Source organism: Chaetodon auriga, chromosome 16 (assembly GCF_051107435.1).
Source record: "Chaetodon auriga isolate fChaAug3 chromosome 16, fChaAug3.hap1, whole genome shotgun sequence".
NCBI lineage: Eukaryota > Metazoa > Chordata > Actinopteri > Chaetodontiformes > Chaetodontidae > Chaetodon > Chaetodon auriga.
The window spans coordinates 8,575,801-8,590,531 of record NC_135089.1 but is presented as its reverse complement, the minus strand read 5'-3'; the positions used below and the strand labels follow the sequence as shown (position 1 = coordinate 8,590,531).

General features: G+C 45.4%; 3 protein-coding genes across 3 annotated transcripts; all 3 read left to right on the top strand.

Moving 5' to 3' along the window:
- Window positions 1–657: 657 nt before the first annotated feature.
- Window positions 658–4,883, top strand: dnajb1a (DnaJ heat shock protein family (Hsp40) member B1a). The gene is made up of 3 exons (XM_076752170.1): window positions 658–1,258; window positions 2,120–2,700; window positions 2,800–4,883. The coding sequence occupies exons 1-3, from the start codon at window positions 1,048–1,050 to the stop codon at window positions 3,028–3,030; spliced, it is 1,023 nt and encodes a 340-aa protein (XP_076608285.1). The 5' UTR covers window positions 658–1,047; the 3' UTR covers window positions 3,031–4,883.
- Window positions 4,884–6,523: 1,640 nt separating this feature from the next.
- Window positions 6,524–11,208, top strand: gipc1 (GIPC PDZ domain containing family, member 1). Its single transcript, XM_076753108.1, has 7 exons — window positions 6,524–6,811; window positions 7,280–7,842; window positions 7,951–8,136; window positions 8,245–8,425; window positions 8,850–8,962; window positions 9,053–9,134; window positions 9,223–11,208. Exons 2-7 carry the CDS (start codon window positions 7,543–7,545, stop codon window positions 9,372–9,374), a joined length of 1,014 nt encoding a protein of 337 aa, XP_076609223.1. The 5' UTR covers window positions 6,524–6,811; window positions 7,280–7,542; the 3' UTR covers window positions 9,375–11,208.
- Window positions 11,209–11,903: 695 nt separating this feature from the next.
- Window positions 11,904–14,709, top strand: LOC143333815 (E3 ubiquitin-protein ligase TRIM35-like). The gene is made up of 6 exons (XM_076752169.1): window positions 11,904–12,531; window positions 12,740–12,835; window positions 13,243–13,473; window positions 13,555–13,577; window positions 13,673–13,791; window positions 13,990–14,709. The coding sequence occupies exons 1-6, from the start codon at window positions 11,992–11,994 to the stop codon at window positions 14,547–14,549; spliced, it is 1,569 nt and encodes a 522-aa protein (XP_076608284.1). The 5' UTR covers window positions 11,904–11,991; the 3' UTR covers window positions 14,550–14,709.
- The last annotated feature ends 22 nt before the right edge of the window (window positions 14,710–14,731 follow it).

Here is a 14,731-nt window from a genome sequence, read left to right as displayed (position 1 = left end):
ATGCCAGCCTTTCCACGCTCCAGCACTTGTGCACGTCCTGAGTCTGGAGACAGGCTGGATAAACCATTGCAGAATCCTCACACTCTGGCTCTGGACATAACTAATTTCACCTTGTCTCCTCTGGTGGGCGCTGCAGAGCACTTTACAAACAGTACAACCAATGAACAGCTAAATCAAGGACTGCAGTACCAACAATACCACAGCCCTGTGTATTAAGTTCACAGTCTTCAGAATACAGTACATACTGATTGGCTGTTGTCCATTATCGTTGCATATATCTATTTCCATACCTACTTGCTTGTCCATAAGCTGTATATTTATTTGTGCTCACTTTTGTTTAGTTTTGTTGTCCAAAGTCTGTATTTCTTCCATTATACTTGTTCTTGTCGCTGTCAATTTAATGTGAGCTACAGGAAACAAGAGTCAAATTAAGTGAAGGCAGCAATAAAGTGAAGCCCCTGTCTATATGAGCAGCAAAAGCAGCACGAGCCAACGCGTCTACTGAAATTAAAACATTGCTAAAAAGTGCAATAAAATTTACTTGAGAAATCCAAGCAAGACAAATTTCATTCAGAGGAGCTGCAGCTAAGTGGGACAGATCCGGCCACTTCTTGACGTCTACTGCCGTTCAAACCAAACCGGAAGTTGAATGGAGTGAATCCTCTCGGCTCGGCAGTGATGACACACATCAGCAGCACCAGCCTCTTCCAGAAGTTTCTTCGCTTGGGTCACAGCTCGGCGGCAACTCACGGCCACTCCTGTGTGAATACAGTGTTTTATGTCGGGTGGTCAAACGGCGTCATTACTCCTCGTGTCGGTGAAGAGTAGAAAGTTGTGACGGACGGTGACAAGTGAGGGAAGCTAACCTTGACAGTTAGCTAGCACAGCTATTGACCGCAGCGGTGGGACATTAACTGCAGCGGCGGCGCCCGTGAACTGGCCCACGCGCTGGACGCACCGGACGTGTTGTTGACACCGAAGACAAACTGAACCGTCAGCGCTGACGATGTGTTTATGAAGTGGAAGAAGGACTGACCGGTTATTGTAATGGGTAAAGATTACTACAAAGTGCTGGGAATAGCCAAAGGTGCCTCCGAAGATGAGATAAAAAAGGCGTACAGAAAGCAGGCCCTGCGCTTCCACCCTGACAAAAACAAGTCTGCTGGGGCAGAAGATAAATTCAAGGAGATCGCTGAAGCTTACGATGTCCTTAGCGATGCCAAGAAACGTGACATTTATGACCGCTTTGGAGAAGAAGGTACCTGAACTCCTCTGGGCACAAGCTGCGTGTGGTTTCATAGTTTGTACCACTTTCATATAACTTATGATGCTTTAGTCTGCAGCAGATGTGCACTTTGTGATCCTGTTAGATTATAATTCATACAGTGATGCTTCTTTCTACAGCAGCGACCACACAATGAAGAAGTGTGTGCATGTGTGTGGGGGTGTGTGTGTGTGCGCGCGCGCACAATAGGTTTGGCTGGAGAACTTGCTGGAAACAGCGGGGTCTTGCGTGTCCCGTCCTGTCAGTCACTGGAATGATAATTCTGGCTTAAACAGCTGAAGAAAGCTCAGATTTGTGCCTTCAGGCTTTAATGTTGCTGTTCACACACGTGGTTCAGGCCTTAAGAAGAGAAAACATGTCTATACATGGATGAGCAGCATGGTTATTACTGGTCCTGCATCTAATGAATATTTCCATAATCAGCCGATTCATTGCAGTTTTTTTGTATCAATCATTTACTGGTGAAGTTAAATATAGATGAACACAGTAATATTAGTATTTGTTAATTAATTTCTAACATGAACCCGGCTACTTTTTGGTATTTGCACTTGACTGATGACATAAACGGATTGAAAATGATGATCTGTTCATTTTTCTCTGCTGTCAACCTGTTATTTAAATATGTGTACTTGCAGAGTTCAGTTTCATTGCTTCATTTGCACCGATTCTGGATTTTTGAAGCAGATACTGGTTCGGAAATTTGGTTACTAGAGATAAAAAGTAAACGCAGACACTGATATGTCATAACCTACAGCTGGCTGATAATGGCGGCCATGCTTGTGTGCAGTGTTTCCTGCTTTGTGCTGATGTTTGCCTTGTCTTCTTCTGCTTCAGGACTAAAGGGTTCGGCCGGTGGTGGAGGTGGAGGACACAGCGGTCCAAGTTACAACTACACCTTCCACGGAGACCCTCATGCAATGTTTGCAGAATTCTTCGGCGGCCGCAGCCCTTTCGATCATTTCTTCTCCCAGAATGGGGAGGACGATATGGACATTGACCCCTTTGGAGCATTTAACATGGGTAGAATGGGTGGCATGGGTGGGTTTCACCGGTCCTTCAAATCCCATCCCAGTGGTCCTCGCAGAGCGCACGAGAAAAAGAAGGACCCGCCCGTGGTGCACGAGCTGAAGGTGAGCCTCGAGGAGGTCTTCTCAGGCTGCACCAAAAAGATGAAGATTTCCCGCAAGAGGCTGAACCCGGACGGCTGCACCATGCGCAACGAAGACAAGATTTTAACAGTCGACATCAAGCGGGGCTGGAAGGAGGGGACCAAAATCACCTTTCCTAAGGAGGGAGATGAAACCCCCAGCAACATTCCTGCAGATGTGGTGTTTGTAGTTAAAGATAAACCCCACCCGGTGTTCAGAAGAGAGGGCTCAGATATAATTTACCCTGCAAAGATATCCCTCAGAGACGTAAGTGAAAGCTGAAGTCAGAAAATTTTACGTTTGATGCTCAGGGAAATAAACGCTCATGCAGATATTCAAACCTTGTTTTCCATTGTCTCTCTGCAGGCGCTGTGTGGATGCACAGTCAACGCCCCGACTCTGGACGGCCGGACCATCACTGTGACCTCCAGAGACGTTGTCAAACCTGGAATGAAGAAGCGCATCGTTGGAGAAGGGCTTCCTCTGTCCAAGTGCCCCGAGAAGAGGGGCGACATGATCTTAGACTTCACTGTCAAATTTCCCGACAAACTGGGCCAAAGCACTCGAGACGCACTCAAGCAGGTCCTTCCACCGTGACGTGAAACGCTAAACGTTAGCTCAGAGACATCTAGCAAGCTTCCAGTGACACTCTCGATTGAGGCTCAGGGCTGATTTGGCTCCAGCTTCTTATCTTGTCAGTTTGATGAGTGTCTCAAGACTTGGAAATCGACAGAACAGCTGACTTTACGTTTTGTTTGTGCTTTCAGCTGAGGTTGAGTAACAGTGTTAAGTAAGCGTGTGCCACAAGGTCCGATTCAAGGAGGAAGAGTAAATAATAGAAAGTATGTAGTGTGTATATAGATAATCCTGAAAGGTGTCAAGTGATAATTTAGGTTTTGGTTTGGCTGCAGGAAGGAGAAACTGAAGTGTTAAAGTTAGTCAAATTGCAGCACTTGAAAATATAATGTAGTAAGTTTGGTTTCAGAGCAGCAGGTTTAAGGTAGCAGTCAGCTAATTAACGATACCTCAGGTGCAGTGACGCATGCTTGAACATAGCTATAACTACACGACGCAGCAGGACGTCATTTTGGTTGAGGCTTAAACACAGTGTGAAGTGAGGATGCTCTGATCTGATCCACTGGTTTCAGCACCAGTCCTGACTTCATGAAGCAGATCAACCAGATGTGACCAATCAGCATTAAATACACGTTCTTTGTCGACGTCAGCTCAGTGTTTCTGCGCTCATAATCACAGCAGGCTGCCAGTTTTTAGGGCCAAAGCCTCATAAACTCCTAAAAATAAATAATAAATAGTAAAAACAATGTTAATGTAAGGAAGTTACCGTCATGTAACCGTATATAAGAAGGATTCCAGTGCGAGGCAGCATTACATGGATTTTATATTGAGGAGAGAGAGTAGAGAGAGAGTACTGACTGTACTCTGGTAATTGAGTTTAGGTATCAGGAGATAAATAAATCCGATTTGTCTATCTCTGGCACATAATGTTTACTTTGACAGTGTCTTGTTTATCTGCGAGTACACAGCGTATTACTTGTGTAAAATACTTGTGGGAAGACTTCTTGTGCCAAACAGTTGTCCCTCTGTAATTATAAAATGTGTGTGTGTTCGAGTATGTCGACAGCATGTGTGTCCTGTCATGTGTGACTGACTAACTACCAAAATCTTAAGATGTTTACTTCATTCGTGCTCATTGAGTTTGCACAGCTTCAGTTTGTGTTTCAGTTCCTCCTCTTCTGACGTTACTCTGTCTGTCTGACTTGAAGAGTTCATTTCTGGCCTTGTTACCCAGCGTGGTGTAAACCTGGTGCGTCTGTGTGCCACCAGGCTAAACATTGCAGAGCTTGAGATAAGTTTCTGACTTAAAGTCCTGCAGAACATATTTTTGTTTGCTTATGCTGTCTTCACGTATCGCTCATACCTGACGGCACTGACTCCAAGATGTACAATATCTGGAAATATGTTGTTTCACACTTCAGTGGGAATCTTAAAACAACCATTGAACTCTGAGCCATATTCAGCTCTGTGCACCTTTGACTGTAGTGATGACGAAAGGTAGTAAATCAGCTGGTTTAGTTTCACATTTTAAGTATTTTTGGTGTTGATATGATTTAATCCTGCTCCTGCTGGAGTTTTATGTTTCTTATTGACACAAACATGTGGTTTAACATGAACGTAGAGATGTGTAATCTCTGTAATGTCTATTTTTTTGTTTAAAAAAAAGTTGTTGGTTTCAAGGAAAAAGGCGTAAGCATTATTTTGGTTTTGCTCCCATTTATATTGTGTTGAAATTCCTCAGGTTTGGATTCAAGATATTTTCATTTTTAACAACAAAGCTTTTATGAATTAATAATGTGAAGGAAATTTTTTAATAGACATTTCCTATGCTGTGATGATTTCCATTTCCACATTAAAGAGACTGGCAAATAAAACTGGCAAATGTCTGATCAATTATGGCCTACATGTTTTAGTTTTTTAGGACATCTTAGCAATTAAGGAATTGTCCCCAAACTTCTTCAAATGTCTGAATTATTGAAGGAGCATTCACTGTATTTATCATTTTCGTTACACAGCCAACCTTATGCAATACACTCCTTATCTGAAACAAAGGCCCTTCATCTGAAGTGATTATTCCCTTGTTGGAGCAAACATGCTCACCTCCGTTTGGTCGTGGACAAAATATGCCAAACTCAGCTTATATTAGTATATTTTGAAAACTCTTACCGGAAGTGTAAGTGTGGTATTGTGGCGTCTGTCTTGATAAAAAAGTTAAGTGTATTTTAAAACACGAGCGTTCACTGCCCTCCGGTGGTCTCAATGAGGTACTGCGGCGCTACACGTAGTCTGGCTAACATCAATATAAAAACGAGTTAAATTGGGGTTAAATTTGACTCCATTTAAAATATCTCACTTTGAAAGTTAGTTTGTGAAGCAGTATTACAAATTTTAAACTCTGCCTTCGTTATTCTGTGCGGTACACATCCACAGAGCAGTTTTCACAGGAGCTACTTTCTACTGAGGAAATGGTCCCTATTAACTTGCCTTGTAGCTAGCTTGGCTGACTTTACTTAGACTCTAAAGATAAGTCCAGTTTGCGCCTCGAGTGTGTTTACATTTGAGTCGTAGGGCTAAGCATCCATTCTCCTGGAAAAGATATAACTTGATAACGTCTCATAGATAAAAAAAAAAAAAAAAAAAAAAAAAGTCAGGTGACCACACACAGCTACTGTTGGTATCCTTTTCAAACACAAATGAGCTTCAGTAATGGTTGTGTTTATACACTGTCCTCTGGTGGTCACGGTCCGTAACTACATCTGTTTAATTATTGTATTTCTTTTGAAGGCTGTAACTGGAAGCATTGCTATGCGATTGTGTTTGGTTTGATACTGGTGCTATTGTAATAACACACTGTGGCCGCTAGAGGGCAGGAGAACTCGTGATAGTAACTATACACTATGTCAAAACTAAATAAAAATGTATTTGATGAAGGAAGTAGCTTTAAAGGACAGTTATGATGAGCATTTTCCCACAGATTACCTTCTTACAGTACGAGCTTTACAGTGTAAGCACCTTGAGATGTCAACAACGAATTTACAGCAAAAAAATCACTATTTTCTTGGCCTCACGTTGGTAACGTCAAGTCCGACATCATAGCATACGACGACTTCCGTTGTAACCTTCAAAATAAAACTATTACAGTCGACAGAGGCGTAGTTATGCATAGAGACTTCCTGATGGCATTGTATAGTTACGACAGTCAACGCTTATATGGTAAACTTAAACTCTATCAACCTTTAATGCAGGCATAGCTGCATGCTAACACTTTACAGACAAGTTTAAAAATAAAAATAAAACTAAAAATACGGTCAGGACAGGCATCATTAATTTTATTGCCCAGTTTTTGCCTCTGATGTAACGATGATACTTGTGATTGTGAAACAAAACATGGGCTGTGTGGGCCTCTAATAAAAAAAAAAAAAAAATTACGTAAAACAGCACAGCCATGACTCATATTTTCCTGTCTCCATTCTTTTGCTGAAGTACTAAGCGCAGACTTTAGAACAGTTCCACCGGGAGCTGTGTTTTACGAGGAAACCTGAAGGCGTCATAGTTACACCCCTGCTGGGCTGGCAGAAAGCTAAATCCACAGCAGCATACCGACACACAGATACTGTACTCATCTCACAATCTGCCCAGCCCAAGTCAACCTGTCAGGAGCAGAGGAGCAAGACATATTGGACTTTCTCTGCAAGTGTAGTTTTTTTTTTTGTTTGTTTGTTTGTCTTAACTCACAGCAGCACCGTTAGCAGGCTAAGCTAGCAGGAAGAGCTAACGACAGTTGGCTAAAACTCTTGCTCCGGTAAGAATGACTGGCCTGCCATGTTTACTCCCTTCTGCTCGCATTTTGCCTTCATGGTTCAACTAGCTAACTAACCTCGGCTGTTTAGACCACTTCAAAACACTCACGCTGTGACTTAACGCCGTGAGGAATTAACAGTCACTGATTTGAGTAACGTCCGTTTCCAGCAGCTACATGCTAAGTCGCTAGCCACCTGAGAGTTGACAGCGTTTGTGTCGCCAGAAGAGAAAGATCTGTAGAAAATGTGGCTCACAGCTAGCAGCTAACGTTAGCTCTGTTTGATGTCTTGTCTGTCTAAGCTAATAGAAAACGTGAAAGAGGAGCTGGCAGTGCGAATGAAAACATGACATTAATGTTACCAGCATTACATACTTTGAGGAGATGCGCATTAAAGCTGCTGGTATAGTCGAGATGTCCAGGCTTTGGTAAAGTAATGGAAATTGAGGAGTTTCTGTCTCTGTTTTACAGTTGATGGCCACCCACTGCAGACGGATGAACTTGACACATCGAGATATGTAAGCTGCTCTGATGTGTGGATTTCTACATCCGTACAGCACCTGGTTAAGACAGCTGTCAAGCTGGTCTGCAGGACCATCCTGTTTCTGTGACATTAACATCCGACACACCTGCAGCTGTTTTGGCTGAACAGGTGTATGCTGGCCTGGATCATAGCATAACTCCCAGAGCATCCTCCTCCCCTCCCCTACCTCTGCTCTTCCTGCACAACTACCATGCCTCTGGGTTTGGGAAGAAGGAAGAAGGCGTCCCCGTTAGTCGAGAATGAGGAAGCGGAGCCTATCCGCTCAGGTCTCAGTGTGGCAGGTATGGATGACCTAGATGGAGGCGTTGTCGGCCTGGGAGAAGGTGCCACCTCTGAAGGCCTGCCGCCTCCACCAAGCAGCATGCGACCTCGCCTCATCTTCCACACTCAGCTCGCTCACGGCAGCCCCACAGGCCGCATCGAGGGCTTCAGTAATGTGCGGGAGCTCTATGCCAAGATTGGTGAGGCCTTTGGGATACCTCCGTCTGAGGTGAGCTGCTCTGCTGATTGTGATGGGAGTGAGGATAATTGGGTTTGCTTCAGTTCACCGCAGGGAGGGAGCATTATGCTAAATTTTATTTGTTGTGTCCCTCCACAGGTAATGTTTTGCACACTGAACACTCATAAGGTGGACATGGATAAACTGTTGGGAGGTCAGATTGGGCTAGAGGACTTTATTTTTGCCCACATAAAAGGACAGCGAAAGGAAATAGAGGTGTACAAAGGAGAGGATGCGCTAGGGTTGACCATCACTGATAATGGAGCTGGCTACGCTTTCATCAAGGTGAGAAGATGACCCTGGACAGAACACTGAATAGGTTACATGTAGTCAGGAGTGAGCGACGAGTTGGGTGGTGTATCAGATTAAATATTTGGTTTCTGCTGGTTTCAGAGAATCCGCGAGGGGAGCGTCATCCACCAGATCCAGGTCATCAACGTGGGTGATATGATCGAGTCGATCAACGGCCATCGCCTGATCGGATGCCGACACTATGAGGTGGCCAAGATGCTGAAGGAGCTGCCCAAAGGGAAGGAGTTCACCATCAAGCTGGTGGAGCCTCTGAAGGCCTTCGGTAAGTATGGGGAGGTTAGTGGAGGTTGCCGTACTCCATATTTTGTTTCTCAGTGCAGCTCACTGTGTTATAAATGATAATCTAAAATCTTATTCATAAAACTCATAGACACAAGCCTGACTTTATGAAATAAGCGGCCTTGCTGCACATGTTAAGCATATTGTGGCATCTTGAACCATGTAGGTGCCCTTTGGGTTTATTTTCTTTAGTCAGCCTGAAAAGGATCCTACAGATCCAAACAAACTGTACTGACTCACAGCTGAAGCACTACTAATCAGAAATGTGCTGTGAGAGCAAGATGAGCTTGCCTGAAAAGGCGGTGTTGTGGGGTAAGAAGTGTAAAAGCTGGAGAAAAACGGGAGGAAATCAGATTTTTAGGTCTGTGCAAAGAGCTTAGGGATCTCTGTATAATCACTGTGTGCAGATATGATCAGCCAGCGGTCTGGAGGGTCCAGGTCGGCATCAGGGGTTCAGCTGGGGACCGGCAGAGGAACTCTGCGGCTGCGCTCTAAAGGCCCGGCCACTGTGGAAGAACTGGTGAGTGTGTTTCCACCCGAGGACAGTTAACAGGTCCTAATATAATTCTACACAAGCCTGAGTCTGTGTGTGGGGTTTCCTTCACTGCAGCCCTCTGCGTTCGAGGAAAAGGCCATTGAGAAGGTGGATGACCTGCTTGAGAGCTACATGGGCATCAGAGACAGCGAGCTGGGTATGTGCGCTTCCTCTGCAGCTGTCAGAATCAGTTCGTGTCACCTGCTGCTCATTAAGTGTCCTCTGACCTCTCTCCGTCTCTGCAGCGGCAACAATGGTGGAGCTGGGAAAGGACAAAAAGAACCCTGATGAGTTTGCCGAGGCTTTAGATGAAACCCTGGGAGACTTCGCCTTCCCCGATGAATTTGTCTTTGACGTCTGGGGCGCCATCGGCGATGCTAAGGTTGGACGGGTGTAACCACAGACACTAAAGGAGCAGAACAGCTTGTGTGTGTGTGTCACACCGACGACATTCAGCACTACTAGGAAACACAACACTACCATCATGAGTTTGTTTTTATTCCAGCGTGTCCTCCTACTATTTTTCATTTCGAGTGTACCCTGTTGGGAGACTCTGCCTAGACAAAGAGCGTGATGCCAGTTAATGGGAGAAGAAGACTTGTGATGCCTTCCCAAGTGCTTTTATTTGTCTTCCGGCTTTTTCCAGAAACTACAAGCACGTCGACGAGCATTCCCTCTGACCATGTCACGTGACCCTGCATGTCATTGTTGTAGTTGCTGGCAGTGCAGCAAGTACAGCACAAGTCTGTAATGTGGGAGAAGTGGAAGGCAACGGCTAACACAGAGTAGATATTTGATACTTACCCCCCCCCCCCCACATTGCACTGTGTTGCACTACGCTGTGAACCAACAACAAGTGAACAGATTGCACTGTACCTCACCTGGTAGGCAGCACAGTTATTGCACAGTCCAAGGCGTCGGCCTCCCTGAACCACTCGATGTTACTGACATGGATCAGTTTTACAAGCATGTGCTGTTCTATTTTTACCTTCATAATGGATTCTGCTGGTTTTATCATCTTTTATTTTAAAAGGAAGAAACGTTGATGCAAAAGGGTCAAAGTAAAGTGTAGCTCGCTGACTTAACGATCAGCAGTGTTTGTTCGCTGTCGACGCACTGCAGCTCATTCCAGTGTTACTTTCACACACTTGACAGGGTTACAGAAAATCAGTGTTCATTTCCTTTTTATTAGAGGTCATAGAGCTGCAACGATTGGTCGATTAGTTGATCGAAAGACAATTAATTGGCAACTATTTTGATGATCGATTAATCGTTTTAGTCATTTCTCAAGCAAAAATGTCAAATATTTGCTGGTTCCAGCTTCTTAAATGTAAAGATATGCTGTTTTTTTTTTTTCCTTTCATGATAGTTGATAGAAGAGCCTTTGGGTTTTGGACTGTTGGTTGGACAACAGAATCAATTTGAAGACGTCGCTTTGGGCTCTGGGAAATTTTAATTAGCAATTTTCACAATTTTTTTCTGGACATTTTATAGACAAAATAGTTAATCGATAGTGAAAATAACCATTTGTTGCAGCCCTGGTCATTATAGGAGAATGAGAAGCAGATTGGTTTCCAGGTTTGTGGATGGTGTTGACTTATTTTTTTATAGCTAGTGTTTTCATATAAAGTGATGTGATGTCTATTTTGAAGCAAGGTTTGTGGAACATGAAGACTTTGAACTACTTCACTGCTTTGCAGCATTACAGAGGGCAGTATTACAGAAGAAGAGGTCATGAAACGGAGTAGTTGTGTAAAAAAAAAAAAAAGAACGGAATCTGTGAAGAACAAAATGCCTTCATTTCTTCTCATTTCATGCAATTTATTTTGTACTTTTTTTGTTAGAAGTATGCATTGGGGTGCACGGTGCTGAAAAATGAAGAATCCAGTCATTGCAGCAGAACGATACCAAACGACTTCCATCACGCGTCGCTGTGACTTGTGTTGTGAGAGTGAAAAAACAGGCAATGCTGCACCAACTACTCAGCGTCGGTAAACACATGTCTTAAAAAAAGAAAAACTTTTCGGTGTTAACCTTTTCAGTATATCCAAATGTATGAAGCTATTTTGTAGTTTTGTTTCACTCTTCAGAGTTAATGAATATCTAAATGGGTTATGTCATGAAACTGATGCTAGAACACTGTAACACTGAGAAGAACACGTTATTTTGATGGCTTTGTATTACACTGTTGTCAATGTCCAATTATAATGCAATAATAACATTGACATGGCCGTTTCCCTTCTGTTTGGTCTTTCCTGAATGCAACACAGTGCTCTGCAGTTTGGAGATGGGATTACATTCAGACATCACACTGGTTTGGGGCGTTTCTTGAGATCAGGTCGTCTCACTCTCAGCTGCTTTCTGGGGTTAAAAACAAGGCAATGCTGTGACCTGCTGAGTGTTTTCCAGCCCTGGGTACTTGTGTGTTTGTGTTTCTTCTCGCTCCTGTGTCCTCCTGAAATATACACGACATTTAAGCAGACAGTGAAATCACTTTGGGTGTCAGCAGGCCGTCAGAGGTGCTGTAATAAGACACACTGTGGTGAACTTGATAGTGCTGGTCAAGCTAAGCGGGGTCACCGACAGGCCTCATGTTCTACGCTTTATATCTTTGCAGCTGTTCTGAGAGCTGTTTACTGTATCATCACCTGCGTCCTGCTGCAGTTGCTCCTGCATGTGCTTTTCTTTTCAGAGCAGAGGCTGCCCGAGCGCTTTCTGCTTGTTTTCTGTGAAGAATAAAAACCTGCCTTTTGACTCAGCGGGAGTCCGCCCTGTTTCGCAGAAGCCTGGTGTGGCGTGCAGATGAGGGGTGGTGACATGTCCTTTATTTACTAGAAGTGAGGTAAACCTGTTCTTCAGGTCCCTGTTGACCTATAAGCGTGCTCACTCATAAGCTGTGTCCAGATTGTTCGGTGGACTCACTGCTTTCAGAGAGGAGCAATTCTTTCTGACGGTGCGCTTTCTGCAGCAAACAGCCCCACATAAAAGCAGTCTCCCGCCAACAGGAACCTGCCATGGCGCTGCGCCCACGTGCTTCCTCTCAGCCTGGAAAACTTTCCTTCTTCCAGAGTCCCAAGGTAGCCTCAGCCCTTCGACCGCGGGCCGCTTCCTCGCGGTCGGGCTCCATGCTGGAAGAGGAGCTGTCTTGTGCTGTCTGCTGTGAGATCTTCAAGGACCCCGTGGTGCTCAAGTGCAGCCACAGCTTCTGCCGAGCCTGTCTGCAGCAGTTCTGGAACAAGAAGAAGGCCAGGCGCGAGTGTCCCATCTGCAGGAGGAAGTGCTCCCTGACGGAGCCCACAGTGAGCCTGGCGCTGAAGAACGTGGCCGACACCTTCCTGAGGGAGCAGGAGGGCAGGACGGGCGCAGCCGGAGCAGGGGCCGGCGGGGCAGAGGAGCAAGCAGTGATGGTGGAGGTGAAGTGCATCACGCATGGGGAAGTTCTCAAGCTCTTCTGTCTGGATGACTTGGAAGTCCTCTGCTGTGTGTGTCACACCTCCAAGAAACATCAGGGACACCGAGTGTGTCCCTTGGAAGAGGGAGCCCAGGACCTCAGGGTAATGTGCTCTTGTTTAACTACATTTTATTGCGGTTTTTAACAACGTTTTAATAATTAGTGGAGCTACACTAAAGCAGCTGTGCAAAGTCAGACACATCAGAACTATTTCACATTTTAGGCCCACCGTCAGAGCAATCTGAGGATCTTTTTCAGCCATCGTTGCAGGATACATGCTGTCTGATACTTGTGCCACACTCACCCTTTAGGCAGAGCTGAAGGCAGAGCTGATTCCTCTCAAGAAGAACCTGCGCTGCCTGTATGAAGCCAAGCAGGAGTGTGATGACACAACTGTGCACATCAAGGTATCAATAAACACGTAGATCCCTGAGACACTACAGGACCAGCATGACCGCTGACATGACTGAAGCTGTTGGTGTGTAAACATGTCAGCCAAGGTGTTAGAAAAGCTCTTGGTTTCAGCTTCAAAGTCACAAACACAGTCATACACAGTACATTGTAACTTCTCTGCATTTAATCCATCTGACGCCGCTGTGCACTGCACCAGCTCCTGTTCTGAGCCAGTGTTTTGATGGGATAATTAACCTAAAACATACAGATAAGTCTTAGAGGTAATGATCCCTTATTGAATTGTGGGAGTCCCAGAGGAGGAGATGCAACTAAACAGAGGCTGATAAGACGACAACTCACTATCAGACACATTATTTTGCACTCGCTGAATCCTTATTCCACTTATGTCCACGTGTGCTAGAACCAGACTCAGGCCACAGAGAAGCAGATCAAAGAGGAGTTTGAGGAGCTGCGGGAGTTTCTGCAGAAGGAAGAGGCGGCTCGACTGGCTGACCTGCAGCAGGAGGATGAGGAGAAGAAAGAGCTGGTGAGGAAGAAGTCGGAGAGCATCACCAGCGGTATCCTCACCTTCTCTCACGCTGTCATTGCCATAGAGAACGAGATTGCTTCCAGTGATGCTCTCTTCCTTAAGGTAAGAGAGTCTTTTATTCATTTCTCTCTGAATTCATCCCATCGTGCACACAGTTCGTAATGCTCTGTCTTTCGATTTCAGAATTATGCAAACACAAAGAAAAGGTAACTTTTTTAATCTTCTGCTTCTGTTTCTACCACATTCAGCTCATTGGTTGTTCAGTGTATGTTGATTCCTGTGTGTGGTTTTCTTCTCACAGAGCACAGATCCCACAGAGGGATCCGGGAAAAGTGTCAGGTGCTCTCATAGATGTGGCCAAGCACATCAGTTCCCTCAAATACCATGTGTGGGAGAAGATGGTGGACCTGGTTCAGTACAGTAAGCGCTCACTATCACTGTTATTCAGTCAATTGTTTTGACCCTGAGGAAGACCAGATGTGGTCAATATGGAGGCATCAGTGGTGGTTGCTCTGAAATGTTTGGACTGAAACGAAGCGGTGTGCCTTGAGTTTTGACAGGAATTAACTTTTGTGTACATTACTAAATCACCATCTGGTTTTTCTCTTTCCCTGTCAGCACCCATCACCCTGGACCCCAACACTGCCTACTCGTGGTTGTCCCTCTCCCCAGACCTGACCAGCGTCACCAACAGGGGATCCCTCCAGCAGCTCCCGGCCAATCCCGAACGTTTCGGCCACTTTGTGTTCGTGCTGGGCTCAGAGGGCTTCACTTCGGGCCGCCACGCCTGGGAGGTGGAGGTGGGCGACAAAGCGGACTGGATGCTCGGCGTGGTCAAGGAGTCCATCGACAGGAAAGGCCGCATCTCGGGCTGTCCCGAGGGCGGCTTTTGGATGATCTCGCACTACGAAGGCGAGTACTCGGCCATGACGAGACCCAGCACCCCGCTGCACCTGGAGGGAGAGCTGACCCGAGTCAGGGTGCAGCTGGACTACGACTCTGGAGAGGTGGCCTTCTCCAATCCTGTCAGCATGACGCCCATCTACACCTTCACCGACTTCTTCACTGAGAAGATGTACCCCTTCTTCTGCCCTGGAGCCAACATCAACGGCAACAACCCCAACCCGCTTAAGATCTGCCCCGCCAAGGTGGCTGTGTGGAACAGTGCCTCGTGGTGATTTGACCTCACAGAGGACGTATAAGCGTCTTTCAAATGTAAGAAGTCACCCATTGTGATTCAGTTATTTACGCAGGTGGTGTCAGTGCATGTACGTGTGTAAAAAGCGCACGATGCAAGCAAAGTATTTGACAGGTATTGGTTTATTTCACGTGGGTTCATTCAGTGATTGACTGCAGTTTA

Coding starts and splice junctions, on each gene's coding strand:
- dnajb1a (XM_076752170.1), top strand. CDS start 1,048: ATGGGTAAAGATTACTACAAAGTGCTGGGAATAGCCAAAGGTGCCTCC. Junction 1,259..2,119: donor TGACCGCTTTGGAGAAGAAG/GTACCTGAACTC, acceptor CTTCTGCTTCAG/GACTAAAGGGTTCGGCCGGT. Junction 2,701..2,799: donor CAAAGATATCCCTCAGAGAC/GTAAGTGAAAGC, acceptor GTCTCTCTGCAG/GCGCTGTGTGGATGCACAGT.
- gipc1 (XM_076753108.1), top strand. CDS start 7,543: ATGCCTCTGGGTTTGGGAAGAAGGAAGAAGGCGTCCCCGTTAGTCGAG. Junction 8,963..9,052: donor CGGCCACTGTGGAAGAACTG/GTGAGTGTGTTT, acceptor CCTTCACTGCAG/CCCTCTGCGTTCGAGGAAAA. Junction 9,135..9,222: donor CATCAGAGACAGCGAGCTGG/GTATGTGCGCTT, acceptor CCGTCTCTGCAG/CGGCAACAATGGTGGAGCTG.
- LOC143333815 (XM_076752169.1), top strand. CDS start 11,992: ATGGCGCTGCGCCCACGTGCTTCCTCTCAGCCTGGAAAACTTTCCTTC. Junction 13,578..13,672: donor TATGCAAACACAAAGAAAAG/GTAACTTTTTTA, acceptor TTCTTCTCACAG/AGCACAGATCCCACAGAGGG. Junction 13,792..13,989: donor GGTGGACCTGGTTCAGTACA/GTAAGCGCTCAC, acceptor TTTCCCTGTCAG/CACCCATCACCCTGGACCCC.